Here is a 16,781-nt window from a genome sequence, read left to right as displayed (position 1 = left end):
TGCTCCCAGGGGTCTGGTTCCTTTAAACGAGTGCCTGCGTTCACAAGACACAGTATTTATTAAAGCCTATGCTGCTCAGAGCTCCTGCACCATGAATCTGTTGGCCGGTGGATAACCATTAACGCTCTCTTACACGGGTCACCACTTTTTCTGACAGCGCTGATTTGCACTCAGTAATAAATGTGCGTGGATGAAGAATGAGAGAAGGAGGAATCAAATGCTCCCCAGCAAGTCTCCTAGGCACACATCCCTGACTATTTAATGCTTTTGTCTGGCACAATAATGGAATGTAGTTTAATTATCTTCATTTGGGGGCTTTTTTCAGCAAATATTAATGTTTTATTCTTTGCAATTAATTTAATTAATCAAATTCCATGTAATTCATTTGGTTACAACTTTTAATCAATTGACAGTCCTAGTAAAAAAAAGTAATTTTAAGATTTGCTCCATTAGAACTGTCATTGACTAACAAAATATACTAAAAGTCACTTTAGATAGAAGCCTGTTTCCACTTTAGAGTAGAGTAGAGTAGAAAAAGTCACTTTGGATAGAAGCCTGTTTCCACTGTAGAGCAGAGTAGAGCAGAGTAGAGTAGAGTAGAAAAAGTCTCTTTGGATAAAAGCCTGTTTAGAGTAGAGTAGAGGTAGAGTAGAGGTAGAGTAGAGGTAGAGTAGAGGTAGAGTAGAGTAGAGTAGAGTAGAGTAGAGTAGAGTAGAGTAGAGTAGAGTAGAGTAGAGTAGAGTAGAGTAGAGTAGAGTAGAAAAGGTAACTTTGGATAGAAGCCTGTTTCCAGAGTAGAGTAGAGAAGAGTAGAGTAGAAAAGGTAACTTTGGATAGAAGCCTGTTTCCAGAGTAGAGTAGAGTAGAGTAGAGTAGAGTAGAGTAGAGTAGAGTAGAGTAGAGTAGAGTAGAGTAGAGTAGAGTAGAGTAGAGTACAAAAAGTCTCTTTGGATAAAAGCCTGTTTAGAGTAGAGTAGAGTAGAAAAGGTAACTTTGGATAGAAGCCTGTTTCCAGAGTAGATTAGAGTAGAGTAGAGTAGAGTAGAGTAGAGTAGAAAAGGTCATTTTGGATAGAAGCCTGTTTCCAGAGTAGATTAGAGTAGAGTAGAGTAGAGTAGAGTAGAAAAGGTAACTTTGGATAGAAGCCTGTTTCCAGAGTAGAGTAGAGAAGAGTAGAGTAGAAAAGGTAACTTTGGATAGAAGCCTGTTTCCAGAGTAGAGTAGAGTAGAGTAGAGTAGAGTAGAGTAGAGTAGAGTAGAGTAGAGTAGAGTAGAGTAGAGTAGAGTAGAGTAGAGTAGAGTAGAGTAGAGTAGAGTAGAGTAGAGTACAAAAAGTCTCTTTGGATAAAAGCCTGTTTAGAGTAGAGTAGAGTAGAAAAGGTAACTTTGGATAGAAGCCTGTTTCCAGAGTAGATTAGAGTAGAGTAGAGTAGAGTAGAGTAGAGTAGAGTAGAGTAGAGTAGAGTAGAGTAGAGTAGAGTAGAGTAGAGTAGAGTAGAGAAGAGTAGAGTAGAAAAGGTCATTTTGGATAGAAGCCTGTAGAAGCCTGTTTCCAGAGTAGATTAGAGTAGATTAGAGTAGAGTAGAGTAGAGTAGAGTAGAGTAGAGTAGAGTAGAGTAGAGTAGAGTAGAAAAGGTAACTTTGGATAGAAGCCTGTTTCCAGAGTAGAGTAGAGAAGAGTAGAGTAGAAAAAGTCTCTTTGGATAAAAGCCTGTTTAGAGTAGAGTAGAGTAGAAAAGGTAACTTTGGATAGAAGCCTGTTTCCAGAGATAACTTTCTTGAAGTTTTTCTGTTTTATCTCCCAAATTACTTAATATATTACACTGACTGTGTACCTCACATCAAAATGAGATTTTTTTTCCACAATGCAACTTAATATTTCACAGTTTTCTCATAATTTTGACTTTTTATCTCGCAAAGTGATTTAATATCTCACAGTGTGGTCTAATATCTCACAATATCTCATAATTGTGATTCTTAAATCTTGATATTGTAGCTTTATAATATATCTCATAATGTGACTTTATTTCTTGTTTTAATTTCACGATTACCTGTTGGTTTTTAGTTTTAGATGGAAACAGGTTACTTTATAAAGGTGTGTGTTACGTAACATAAATAACTCTTCTCTGATTTAATGAATAACTCATATCTACCTAGTGCCAACATGAGTTCTCATTCCCCTCTTCTCTCTTCTATGACCTGTGCTATTCCCCCTCAGCCGAGAAGCTTTTGATCAGCAGAACACTGAAATCCAGCCTGTCTCAGGGCTTTCTGGGTACTATGCCCAGGAGAGCACAGCTCCACACATTCTCCCAGACACCTGCTAAGCAACTTGGTCCAACATTAATGATGCTTTATTATCCCACGCATTGAAGTACTCCTCCAGGGAGGCATTTATAGGTGCCTCTGTCTTTGATGGGAAAGGTCAGCGATGTTAACTTCAGCCCTCGCAAATTATACCCTTTCAACTTCAGGAATAAGAGCTGAAAGATTTCAGCGGGTCTCTTTTTGTACAGAAGAATGAGCACTAGACTTTTAAAGCCACGTCTCTTTAGGAAAAGGACCACCTGCTGATGTCAGATGACTGTTCGTCCAGGTTCAGCTCTGTCATGACAGGTGGGCGGCTGTTGGGTCTTTCCAGAGAGGTTTAGGTGACCAGGGCTTCAAGGTTTATTTTGACCTGATGCTTGGGCTGCTGTTGAACATGCACACAACGTTCAAAATCTGCAATTCTTGAAAAAAAGATAAAAATCTAAATGTTCGCAGTTTGATTTATATTAAAGCAGAAACACAGTTTAAAGGCATATAATGAAAAAAGATATAGTTCTAAAAATCGGTCTAGAAACGATATCATTGGAATCATGTTCAAAATGATTTTGTCCAGCTGATGAATGATTAAAACATTAACAGCCAATCAGAATCCATCTTGCTCTAAGAGCACGAGCATTTAAAGCAGCAGATGACAAAATGGCAGCTCGAGCTTATAACAAACAGAACTGTGTTGTCCACTGGTGTGGATGCTAGTATAGTTATATTTATAGTTATTCTTGGTGTGAATGGGCCTTAAAGGTGATGATACATGGGGCAACTTTTTGAGCAATATTGCTGAGCAATTTTGCCGTCAACGGGCAACCAGGTGAAACACAGAGCCACCAATCTAAAGTATCCAGATAGAATTTTGTGGCCCATTTTCAATGGGAAAGTGCGCAGGCAACATTGCCGTGTATCATCACCTTAAAGGAACACGCAATTTTTTTTTGAAAATAGGCTCATTTTCCAACTCACCTCGAGTTAAACAGTTAAGTTTTACCGTTTTTTAATCCATTCAGCTGATCTCCGGGTCTGGCGGTAGCACTTTTAGCATAGCTTAGCATTGATCATTGAATCTGATTAGACTGTTAGCATCTCGCTCTAAAAGGACCAAAGCGCCTGAAAATAGTCCCCAGCACGCTCCCTGTGCAAGCAGGTTGTCATGTTGGTTATGTTGACGGAAGTTAGCCTATTTTCAGGAGCTGTGTAATATCATTGCACCGCTGCACCCATGGTTTGGCAGCAAAGTTCCTTGATTATTACACAGGAATGAGAGTTTAGTTCCTAGCCATATCGGCCTAGAAAATCGCAATTTTTAATTTTCCTTCGGTCTTAGTACACGATGTAACTACAGAAAAGTAAAATCTTAAATAGGAAAACTATTGAAAGTCTTTGGTCATTTTAGAGCGAGATGCTAACGGTCTAATCAGATTCAATGATCTATGCTAAGCTATGCTAAACGTGCTACTGCCAGACCCGGAGATCGGCTGAATGGATTCGAAAACGGTAAAACTCAACTTTTTAACTCGAGGGGAGTTGGAAAATGAGCCTATTATCAAAAATAGTGGAGTGTTGCTTTAAGACTGCATTTTGGTGCTTGCCCACGCAAATTCCATTGCCAGGACTTTGCTAAGGTGTCTGGATAGTTGCTATGTGGCCTAGTTGAAAAGAGTCTACCCTCAAGTCGAGAGTGAGAGTGAGTGAGTGTCGGTTTGAGAGCATGAGCATGAGGAGAACCGGACCGCTGTGTTTCTCCAGGCGCTGCTCCTGTGGTCTGCTGGTCTGCCCAGTCTTGAGTTAGTGGAAATGAAAATGTCACAGGCAGACCCCCTGACAGCTGTGCTCCAGCACATTAACATCACACATACGTACAGTTAGCGGTCAGGGAATAAAGACGACATTGTGTTTTTCCCCAACACACACCTGAGCCTCAGCACATGAGTGTTTTACTTCAGAGATGGACTTACTGAGCTAATACAATGACAGCAGGAAGAGCAGATGTTTTGTTGCCATGCTGTTGGTGTACAGCAGGGCTCAGTAACTTCTTTCGTTTAGGGGCCAGATTGTCCAGATCTTAACCAGTGTATTTATTTACAATAAAATAGATTTAGGTCATGTTTTTGAAAGAAGTTTCACCAAGGCTGCAAAGATTTGATAAAAAATACAGTGTATATATATATATACATATACATATATATGTATATATACATGTATGTATATATATATATATATATATATATATATATATATATATATATATATATATATATATATATATATATATATATATATATATATATATATATATATATATATATATATATATATATATATATATATATATATATATATATATATATATATATATATATATATATATATATATATATATATATATATATATATATATATATATATATATATATATATATATATATATATATATATATATATATATATATATATATATATATATATATATATTTATATATACATATATATATATATATATTTATATATACATATATATATATATATATATATATATATATATATATATATATATATATATATACATACATGTATATATACATATATATGTATATGTATACATGTATATATATACATATATATGTGTATATATATGTATATATAAATATGTATATATATGTGTATATATTAGTGCTGTCAAACGATTAAAATATTTAATCGCGATTAATCGCATTAATGCCATAGTTAACTCACAGTTAATCACAATTAATCGCACATTTTTATTTATTCTAAATGTCCCTTGATTTCTTTTTGTCCCATTATTTTTTCTTATTTTAATGCTCTTATCAACATAGAAAAGTGGATCGGCTTGCTTTGTTCAAATGTTTGTTTTATTGAAAACAACATTGGCATACTGTAGTGTTCGATTTCACACCAACATTCTCACTTGAAGCAGTCATTCACACTTGGAGCAAATAATCGCTCACACAATGTAACACTGTCCATCAATAAAAGGGTGAAAAAAAATACTTTGTTGCACAAACAGCCCCTTCAACAGCCCTTTCTAAGGGATCAAAACAGGGTGATACAAAATAAAATTACAAAGTGCACATGCAAGGTAAACTAGGACTCCGCCTATAGTGCAGTTAAACCAGGGGTCGCCAACTAGCGGACTCCGGTCCAAATCCGGACCGCGAAGCCTTTTGACGTAGGCTAATGAAACAGTTAACGTTGCAATGCTCACTGTTACGTTCAGACCCAGACGCGCGGTCAAGCATGCAGGTGCACCGGACGCGACATGCACGCCGCTTAATTCGCGCCGCAGAATGTCTATTTGCGTCTTTGCATTGACTTAAATCACTCGCGCAAAACGCTTCATTCGCGTCCGGTGTGAATGCACCATCAGAGCAGAAAGCAGCGCTCAAGACAAGCACTTTTAGTTGAAGACCCCTGAGTTAAACCATGGCATAATACGTTTCTCATTTCGGCGTCTCACGCTTGCCATCCACGTCTACTCTTTTAATGGCCCAAACAAGTGTGGGCAGCCGCAGCGTGCCTGATGTTTTGTTTCCGGTCTAGCTACATCCGGAGTGGTGTTGTAGTTTTTCTAACGTTACTAGTTGCTGCAACAGCATGTGAAAAAACTACAAAGTTTGTTAGACCAAAAAGAACGTTAATCTCGCGATAAAAAAATTGACGCCGTTAAAATAGGTTTGCGTTAACGTCGTTAATAACGCGTTTAACTGACAGCACTAGTATATATATATGTGTATATATATATATGTATATATATGTATATACAGTGAGGAAAATAAGTATTTGAACACCCTGCTATTTTGCAAGTTCTCCCACTTAGAAATCATAGAGGGGTCTGAAATTGTCATCGTAGGTGCATGTCCACTGTGAGAGACATAATCTAAAAAAAAAAATCCAGAAATCACAATGTATGATTTTTTTACTATTTATTTGTATGATACAGCTGCAAATAAATATTTGAACACCTGTCTATCAGCTAGAATTCTGACCCTCAAAGACCTGTTAGTCTGCCTTTAAAATGTCCACCTCCACTCCATTTATTATCCTAAATTAGATGCACCTGTTTGAGGTCGTTAGCTGCATAAAGACACCTGTCCACCCCATACAATCAGTAAGAATCCAACTAATAACATGGCCAAGACCAAAGAGCTGTCCAAAGACACTAGAGACAAAATTGTACACCTCCACAAGGCTGGAAAGGGCTACGGGGAAATTGCCAAGCAGCTTGGTGAAAAAAGGTCCACTGTTGGAGCAATCATTAGAAAATGGAAGAAGCTAAACATGACTGTCAATCTCCCTCGGACTGGGGCTCCATGCAAGATCTCACCTCGTGGGGTCTCAATGATCCTAAGAAATGTGAGAAATCAGCCCAGAACTACACAGGAGGAGCTGGTCAATGACCTGAAAAGAGCTGGGACCACCGTTTCCAAGGTTACTGTTGGTAATACACTAAGACGTCATGGTTTGAAATCATGCATGGCACGGAAGGTTCCCCTGCTTAAACCAGCACATGTCCAGGCCCGTCTTAAGTTTGCCAATGACCATTTGGATGATCCAGAGGAGCCATGTGAGAAAGTCATGTGGTCAGATGAGACCAAAATATAACTTTTTGGTCATAATTCCACTAAATGTGTTTGGAGGAAGAAGAATGATGAGTACCATCCCAAGAACACCATCCCTACATGGGGGTGGTAGCATCATGCTTTGGGGGTGTTTTTCTGGCCAGAAACCTGACTGAATAGCTGGGTGTTCAAATACTTATTTTCCTCACTGTATATATATATGTGCACTTGATTTTATTATAAGTTTTGGTACTTTATTGCATATTACTTCATAGTGATACGATGATATGCATTTATTTTTGACAATAAATAATAAACTAATGTACAGATTTAAAAATGGACTGCTCTTAAGCATAATATCATTGCTGAGGGTGAAATGGGCAGGGCGAGAGAGCTTGGGATAGATTCAGAGTTTTACTATTTGGACAGATTTTCTTAGATGTGTACGTGCTGTTTTATGCTTCATTTTCAAGATGAACCATCTGTTGTGGTTTGGAGATATTAAGAAATGCTCTTTCAGGGTATTTCACGGTCATCTACAATGGTTTTGATACGTTTGTAATTATGTAAGTGAGTATACGTTAGAAATCATTTTCACGCCGGAATACACACAAATTTCTTTTTAATACAAATGTTTGCCATTTATAACATTTCCTGCTGACACTGGCATCCTTTAGCACTTAATTCGGCCCTGGAGGAAGCCCCTCTGGGCCACAGGTTTTCTTTGCCACACATACTAATGCCGTTATTAAGCTAATTGTTGTGTGAAATGATATTTACAGACATTCAAAGTTGGATGAGCAGATTATAATTTGATTAAGCAAGAGCCATTAACCACATAAAACCGGAAATTGGCTCAGTTGTATTATCTATACGGTTTCTTCTACTTCCTGTGAACGAGGCATTTAAAAGTCAAAGTGTCAGTGGAGTGGAAAATTGACTGAGACAAGCGGCATCTAATTAATCTAACCCGAGTTGTACTGGAGTCTGACGTATACGGCTGTGTATCAACGTTACAGTGTAGAGACTGCCTTATGTTGCAATCTCTATGAATACAGTACACTTTGGTGTCACGTTGCCTTTTTTAAAGCATTAGAGGCACAAATGTGATGTTTTGTGAAGTGAAGTGAGAACTATTAAGTTGGAAAATTTGTTATCTAACAGAACATTAGCTATTTTGAATGCAAATGTCTTTGCTTCCCTTAAAGGGAGAGTTCACCCAAAAATGAAAATGTTGTCAGCGTTTACTCACTCTCATGTTGTTCCAAACCTATGAGGTACTATTTTGAAGAATGTTGGTTACCAGACAATTGACGGTAGCCACTGACTTCCATAGTATTTTTTTAATGGATTTCAATGGCTACCGTCAACTGTCTGGTTACCAGCATTCTTTAAAATATCTTCTTTTGTGTTCAACAGAAGAAAGAAACTCATGAGGGAGAGTAAATGATGACAACATTTTCATTTTTGGGCGAACTATCCCTTTAAAATGGATTTTGACCTGTCCTACCTCAGAGGTTTCTATTTTATTTTATTTTATTTTATTTTATTTTATTTTATTTTATTTTATTTTATTTTATTTTATTTTATTTTATTATTTTATTTTATTATTTTATTTTATTATTTTATTTTATTTTATTTTATTTTATTTTATTTTATTTTATTTTATTTTATTTTATTTTATTTTATTTTATTTTATTTTATTTTATTTATTTTATTTATTTTATTTATTTTATTTATTTTATTTATTTTATTTTATTTTATTTAATTTTATTTATTTCATTATTTTATTTAATTTCATTCATTTGATTTCTTCATTTCATAATTTAATGTCATTATTTTATTTTATTTATTTTATTTCATTCATTTTTTTTATTTAATATGTTATTTAGTCATTTTATTCTATGTATTTATTTAATTTCATATATTTATTACATTTCATTTCATGATTTTTTTACAATTTATTTCTTGGAAATAATAACACATATCTGTGCTTTTTTAATCTGTGGGTAATTTTAAAGAGTTCCAGGCTCTAATTTGTAACCTATTTGTGGAAAGTATATAAAAATATGTTGAGGTTTCTCGGTTTACTGGTGAAGTAAAAAAAATAGCTTTTAATGGATTCCATAACGTGGAAAACATCCGTGCCTATTTAGTTTTTGGCAAAATCAGGTTTATTGTTAGTCATTTTGCCTGCAGAATGTTTAGCCAATCATAACATGTCATTTGCATATAGAAGCCTTAACAGCAAGTAACAAAACAGCCTGTTTAATTGTAAAGGTCAGAGAGAGGCGGGAAAATGGTCATGTGGAACTAAACTACGAACATGGCCTCTTTGGACAAACATTTTTTTGGAATGATGAGTGCTAAGACTGGTGGTAATTTGTGTTATATTCAGTGTTTGATTCAAAGTCATAAATCTTCTCTGATGATTCATCTCATGCATCATCTCATGCTCTGTGATGTATTTCTGTAGTTTCCTCACTCGTTTCCAAACAGATTTCTTAATTCTTACAGAGCATGTCACTAGAAACTTTTTTATTTTTTTAAAGTAACTAAATGCTTCAAAAAGTTGACGAAAGTTGTTCCTCAGTAACTTTAGAACTCAAGGCCCATTAGCTTCTGACGTCCCTCAAGAGATGAGACAGTAGCGCTAAAACATCCATGCTAAAAAATAATGCTGTAGATCTGCTGGCTGCTCCCACCTTTTATTTATTCATAACAAAACTATTCATATATTAGATAAGGAAGGAGAAACAGAGAGATGTGCCATCAATATTAGATCCCAACATAGTCTCAAAGTGCGCAGTGAAAATAGCATCTGCAGGACCCCCATGTGTGTCTATATTCAGATGTTTCTGGAAGAGCCTTCGCAACAGATGAAGGCATCACACAGTCAACACTCTTACGTAACACATGGCATTCTCAAGCAAGGTCAGTCTGGCGTTTATTGTGGCCTCGGTTTACCTTCCATGCTTGTGTGTTTGCAGGAACGTGAGCTGCTGAGTCGCATCTCAGATCTGCAGGACGAGGTCAGTCGCAGGAAGAATCACATCGCCGATCTGGACCACGAGATCCACACCCTGAACGAGAACATCAGCACTTTGACCAAGGAGCTGGAACTCAAGGGCAAAGAGGTTTTGAAGATCCGCAGCGAGGCCAATCAACAGATCAGGTGAGTTTTTGATTAGGGATGTGAAGTTTTCTTGCATTTAGGAAACAACAAATACATTTCGCCTCACGTCTCCATGCATGGGGTTGCATGGGGTCGTCCTTCACTCTTAAAAATAAAGGTCCATTATTGGCATCTAAGGTTCCATGAAGAACCATAATTTCAATGGAGCCTTTCCATTCCACAAAAGGTTCTTTATAGTGGAAAATGTTCTTCAGATGTTCTGCACTTTTAAGAACTGTTCTCTGAAAGGATATTTAGGGAAACAAAAATGGTTCTTCTATGGCATTGCTGGGAAAAAGAAAAAAACCTTTTGGGACCTTTATTTTTAAGAGTGTTGTTCAGTGGAGACCATTCACAATCCTTTTTTTGGATGTTTTTGGGCTTTTAGTATGAATATGTTAGCCGTACTATTATTTCAGCCATTGAAATAAACTATTATATTACTGTTATCTATAAGCTAGTGTGCTCCAAAACAATGACAAAATTGACATTTAAGATATAAGCATTCAAAAAGTACAGTCTCTCACTTCCGCCAATATAGATTAGGGATTTTGATGACATCACACTGCACTGCATCAGATTTTCTGTCCAATCAAATGCTCTCTAGAATCTAAAGCGTCCCGCCCCTACTTAGACGCTGAAGCTGCGGCTGAAATCGGTCACTTGTTCACACATTTACTTTTTCTAAATGGTGAATGGCACATAGTGCATTATAGATGGGAAAAGGAACAATTCAGACAGTTTAAATATTCTTTCCATCGGGGCGAATGCAGTTTAATTTTTCATCCAAGTGGACACCTAAGAATTTATATGACTGCACAATTTCGATCAACTGACCATTAATTATGACTGGAAGGACCTTCTCTTTTTTCTTTCTGAAATCGATCACAAGTTCTTTAGTCTTCTCTACGTTCAGTTTTAAAAAGTTTGACTCACACCACCTGGAAAAAAGACTGAGCCTGATTAAGTAGACCCACTAAGGCAGTATCATCAGAGAATTGTTGTACCCTGCAGGATGCCTGACTATGCCTATAGTCAGCAGTATAAAGTGTGAATAAAACGGGAGCTAAAACTGTGCCTTGAGGTGCTCCAGTATTAGTTCAAATGGTATCAGAATGTTTGTTACCAAGCCTTACAAACTGTGGTCGTGATAAAAGATAATCTAAAATCCAGGCAATGGTTGTATTGTGCAACTTAAAATCAATTAATTTATATTATGTGGCTGTATAGAGCTCCGGCGGTCACGTGACCCATTCTGTTTACGACGCCATTTTGGCAGGCAGGAACAGCCGGCGCCAGCATGAGTTTCAAGGCAATGGAGTTCACTGCACACTTTAATTCAAAAGACATAGACTTGTACATAGCAAAACTTCATGGATTAAACATAACAGATCCCTGTAATGCCCCGGGGTGCTTTTCACGTGTTTCGATAAAGGAACGGATAGCTTTCCTGTCAGGAGACCTGTTGCACCAGCTGTGCGCAAGTTACATCTAGCCTAGTTTTGACGTATATTCATGCTAAGTTACAACTTATGAACTCCTAAATATTTTTGCGTTGCACCATTTAACTTAGCTGAAGCCTAAATCTACGTATAAACTAAATATTTACGGAAGCCTCCGATCAGGAGTTACATTAACAGATAGAATAGCAGGCAGACTGAACTGCATCATTACGCTCATGTTTTACATTACGAACTTCGGGTGCGTCTCAATCAGCTCCCTGGTTCAGTAGTCAGGGCACTGATCAGGGAGTCAGCCCATTGACTTATGTCCTGATCAGTTCCCTGACTACTGAACCAGGGAGCTGATTGAGACGCACCCTTCAATTCTTTACACGTATATGATGATGCTGACATACAGGCCTACATGCGCTTACATTTTAAGAGAGAAAACATGTGAATAGATGTTATGTTAGCGGTTAACACGAACCCGTCCAAAACAGCGCGTCGCTGTGTGCATCTGTTCCATAGGTCCATGTTGTGTATGCCAAAATAAAATCAGTCATAATTAATAAATGTAATTTCTTATTTTTTTGTTTCAGTATTTATTTATTGATCCTTAATTTCGTTTCAAATAGCCTTTCTTGGTGTTATTTATATATAAAAGCACTTATGTTATTCGCGATTAAGTATCGTATTTAATTTAATTAGTTACGTGAGGCAAAAGTAGTTCGAATGAAGAACAAACTGAAATTCATGGCATTTCAACAACTTACTACGATAAAATGATTTCCCATTTGCTTTCCCCCACACCCTTCCTATATGCAAATTGCAAGGGGTCCTGAAAAGCAGACACATATCGGCAGTGTTGCCAGATTGGGTCAACGATTTCGAGCCTAAAAGCTTACTAAAACCTGCCCAATCCAAGAAAAAAACGCCCAAAATTTGAACTGCCAAAATAATGTGATATAATTTTATTGCCATGTCAATCAAGGTTGATTAGCACCATTTTATCTCCTTAAAACAAAATAATGATGACAAAATAAAATACAAATAAATACATTTCCCAGGAAAATGGATCAAAACAGGGCAAATGCATTCAAATACAGTCATGCATGACTAAAATGTCCAAGTGGAAACTGTCAAAATCACGAAATTAACCGATGACTTTAACCCATGGAAAACCACATGCATCATTTTCAACTGTCAACAGTAGGAATAGACCAATTTAAGTGCAAAAAGTGCCTAATATAAGTGATCGGAATAAACAACGTAATTAGCAGGCATTACACACACATTACTGCACACACCACAGCCAAAATGTGTCATTCACTGATACATACATACTGTACGATAATCATACAACAAAAAATTAAGAACAAGAATGCGTTTTGTGTTGTTAACTTTAACTTCAGACAGAACTACAGTAACGTTATGTCTTTCGTGAAGTACATATTTGTAGAACATAACGCAGAACTTAACACAGTCAAAATTGATTAATTGTTGTTCTCTTTCAAACATAGCTCGGTATCTCACATATGGGAACGCCCCCAGGCGTGATAGACTATGGAAGCACCAATTACACCACGTCTGTCCGAAAGATGGACCAATCACAGCTCATACAAGGAGCCCACCCTCTCCCTATATATATTGCTGTGATCCCCGAAAACGGCATTCTTGTTCTCTTCCCCGTGAAGACTTTCCTTTAGCACCTGTCCTGCTTCAGTTCACAAACGTACCGTCAAGGTAGACGTTGCCGAACGCAGTATAGACTAAATCTGTTGTGGATTTCTACTCGTTACTGAGTCATTTTCTTATTGTAGCTAACGCGTTAAGGCGAGCTAAACTTCATTTACTCACCATGTCGAAGGTGTCCAAGACCGCAGCGGAGAAAGAGGCCTCTTCGCGCTCGTGTCCGGCAGCATGCGGTTTCATGATCTCAGGCAGGGATTCGCATCTGATGTGCATCGCATGCATGGGTGTCAAGCACGCTCAGGCTGCACTGGCGGATGCGGAGAGTTGCGCGCACTGTCGTGTAATGCCGGCCAGGGTCTTAGAGAGAAGGCTTCGTGTGGCCGCTTCTTCTAAAGAGGATCCTGTTCTCTCTTCCGTCCCTCCTTCTACAAAGGTGATCCCGTCCTCTTCCACGCAGAATCCTTCCTCTTGGGGGGAGATTATGGACGTAGATTCACCTATGCCGCTTTTCGATCAGCTACTCGCGGAAGGCGATGAAGGGGAGGGAGACGAGGAGGAGGATGAGGAGATGTTAGCTCGCCCCCTCCGTGATGAGCCGGATGATGAGGAAGATGATGCAATCCTGTCTGCGGCGCAAGCGTCCAGGCCAGTGAGCGCGCTAAGCGGCGACATGGCGTCAACGGTCGTAGACTGCGACCTAGTGGAAGTTTGCAAACGTGCAGCGACCAAGCTTGGCATCGACTGGCCCGTAACTCCTGGGGATCCAGGAGTTAAGCGGGATATCTATGACGTGAAAAGGCTCCCTGCTCGCCTTCCACCGGCGAAACAACTTCTTCCCGCGTTGCCAGCGTGTGTAGCGGAGATGAAGCGATCGTGGGACAAGCCCTTTTCTCACCGGGTGCCCGTCAAGGGTTACTCGTCACTCGATGTGAGTGAAATGGAAGGGCTAGGGCTTTCTAACCCCCCCACGGTCGAGCAGTCAGTGGCCCACCACCTGCATCCAAACAGGCGGACCACTCTCTCATCTGCCAGTCCCTCCCTCCCGGGAAAAATGGAACGCTTCACCGCTTCCATGTACCAAAAAATATATAAATCCTCTGGACTGGCAGTGCGGGCACTTAATGTCACTTCATTGTTGACAGCCTATCAAGCCGAGTTGTTGGAGGAGCTGGGCATTCAACTGGACGCCGGAAATCCAAACCCGGCTGTCTGGGAGGAGATCTGCAACATAACGGATCTCAATTTGCGCACCTCACGTGGCGCGGTGCAAAGCTGCGGACATACAATGGCTCTTGCCGTCGCAGGCGAGAGATCGCTATGGCTAAATCTCTCGAGCATCGGAGACAAAGAGAAGTTAGATTTTCTCGATGCTCCAATGGATGCTAGTGGGCTGTTTGGCACGGCCGTTGCAGCGATGAGACAGCGGTGCGACCTACAGAAGAAGGAGGGTGAGGCGTTCGACATATGCCTGCCACGCAAGAGAGCACCGCGTCCTCCTGTTCCCCCGCGTCCTGCTCCTCCGGCGCAGAACAGGAGGTTTTTGAATGCATCCAGGCCAGCGAAACCCCAGAGCACGGAGCAGGCGGCTCGTCCCCCCGCTGCTTCAAACGCTAAACCGTGGGCAAAGCAGTCATTCGCGGCGACAGCCGCAAAGTCAAAGTCTGCTATCCCGTCCTACAAAAAGAGGAGGGATACCTAGGACGCAATTTCTGCATGGGAGGGACGGACAGCACCTAGGGTTCTCTGTGATGTCCCCTCCCGAGTCCGCCATATCTGTTCCCCCACCCGCGAAGAAGCGGAGGATGTGGAATTTGGACGAGAAAATGGTTCCAAGTTGTGGTCAGGCCAGTTCAGCTTCCCATCGACACACAAGGTTCCGTCGAGTGCAAAACACTCAACCACCAGTAGGTGGTCTGTTGGGTACAAGCACAAGTTCTCAAGTGCATTGTCACAAAGCACTTCAGCCCCTGGGTTTAAAAATAATAAAAAATTCTCTGTCACATCCAGGCTCACTGCCGAGGGCGCAGAAAAACAAAAACAAAATAACAGCAATGAACCCAGAAATAAAGCGGTCTCTGAGCTTCACAGAGCCTGGCCGTTTTTCTCTCGGTCCACTAGATGGCGCCTTAACCCCATCTATGGATTCGGTTCAGCTGAACCCGTTGGATCTTTGCCAAGAGGCTTGGAGACAGTGTTCTGCGCACCCGTGGGTCCTCACGACGGTAACCAAAGGTTACAGGCTTCAGTTTGCTGTAAAACCACCCCCGTTCAACGGGGTCATAGCATCTGTAGCAAATGGGGATTCAGCGCGTGTGTTGGAAGAGGAAATATCCTCCCTCTTAGAGAAAAGAGCTATAAGACGGGTTCCAGAGGGGGAAACTCAAAAAGGCTTTTAATCCCGTTATTTTCTAATTCCAAAGAAAGACGGGGGTTTGCGCCCGATAATGGACCTACGTGTTCTAAACAAACACTTGAGGAAGTACAAATTCAGGATGCTCACTGTCACAACTCTCATGCGCGCTATCCGCAGGGACGATTGGTTCACTGCGGTAGATCTCAAGGATGCTTACTTTCATATAAGCATCTATCCTGCGCACAGGAAATATCTCAGGTTTTCCTTTCGGAGCGAAGCATACGAATTTGTTACCCTTCCATTTGGGTTAAGTCTTGCCCCACTAGTGTTCAGCAGGTGCATAGAGACAGCGTTATCACCGTTGAGACACAAGGGGCTCAGAATATCGGCTTATCTGGACGATTATCTGATATGCGCTCACTCGCGGGAGCGCGCGGAGCGGGACACAGAGATGCTCACATCTCATCTATCGAATCTGGGATTCAGAATCAACGAGGCCAAAAGCCAGCTGATTCCATCCCAGGAGATAGAATACTTGGGCTTACGAATAGACTCTGTGGCTTACCGCGCCATGCTCTCGGAAAGGAGGATCATGACGTTTTATCAGTGCCTTGCCCAGTTTCGCAAGGGAAACCTGGTATCGTTCAGGACCTGTCTCCGCCTTTTGGGCATGATGGCTTCGTCGCTATCCGTGGTCCCGCTAGGCTTGTTAAAAATGAGAGACTTCCAGCGATGGGTGGCAGCGAAGCGTTTGTGTCCTCATCGGCACCTTGCGCGCCGAGTGGGAATACACTTGGATTGCGTGATGGCTCTTCATCAGTGGAGAGATCCCTGTTTATTCCAGACAGGGGTTTCCTTGGGGAGCGTGTTGCTGAGAAAAGTAGTGACAACGGATGCATCCCTGTTGGGCTGGGGAGCTGTTTTCCAGGGCAGGTCGGTAAACGGCCGCTGGACGCCCCGGCTTCGCAAGCTTCACATAAATATGTTGGAGTTGATGGCAGTCTTTCTGGCCCTGAAACATTTTCTCCCATTCTTGGAAGGGTTTCATGTTCTGGTCAGGACAGACAACACGACGGTGGTGGCCTATATCAATCGCCAAGGGGGAATGCGTTCGTTGCAATTGCACAATCTAGCTCGCAAATTGATTGTCTGGGGCGCGGCGCACTTAAGCTCGCTGCGCGCCACGCACGTACCAGGAGTCCTGAATGTGGGGGCGGAT

At 40.3% G+C, this 16,781-nt stretch overlaps 1 protein-coding gene across 2 annotated transcripts in view; it reads left to right on the top strand.

Moving 5' to 3' along the window:
* The window catches only part of fam184ab (family with sequence similarity 184 member Ab), a 208,681-nt gene that overhangs the window by 152,445 nt on the left and 39,455 nt on the right, over positions 1–16,781 (top strand). For both annotated transcript variants that reach the window (XM_079832089.1, XM_079832090.1), the window contains exon 14: positions 9,891–10,075. In XM_079832089.1, the coding sequence (XP_079688215.1) occupies positions 9,891–10,075 (185 nt within the window). The remainder of the gene's footprint in view (positions 1–9,890; positions 10,076–16,781) is intronic.

This window comes from Gobio gobio (genome assembly GCF_949357685.1).
Source record: "Gobio gobio genome assembly, chromosome: 12".
In the NCBI taxonomy this organism is placed as follows: domain Eukaryota; kingdom Metazoa; phylum Chordata; class Actinopteri; order Cypriniformes; family Gobionidae; genus Gobio; species Gobio gobio.
This window is presented reverse-complemented; position numbering and strand designations above follow the sequence as displayed.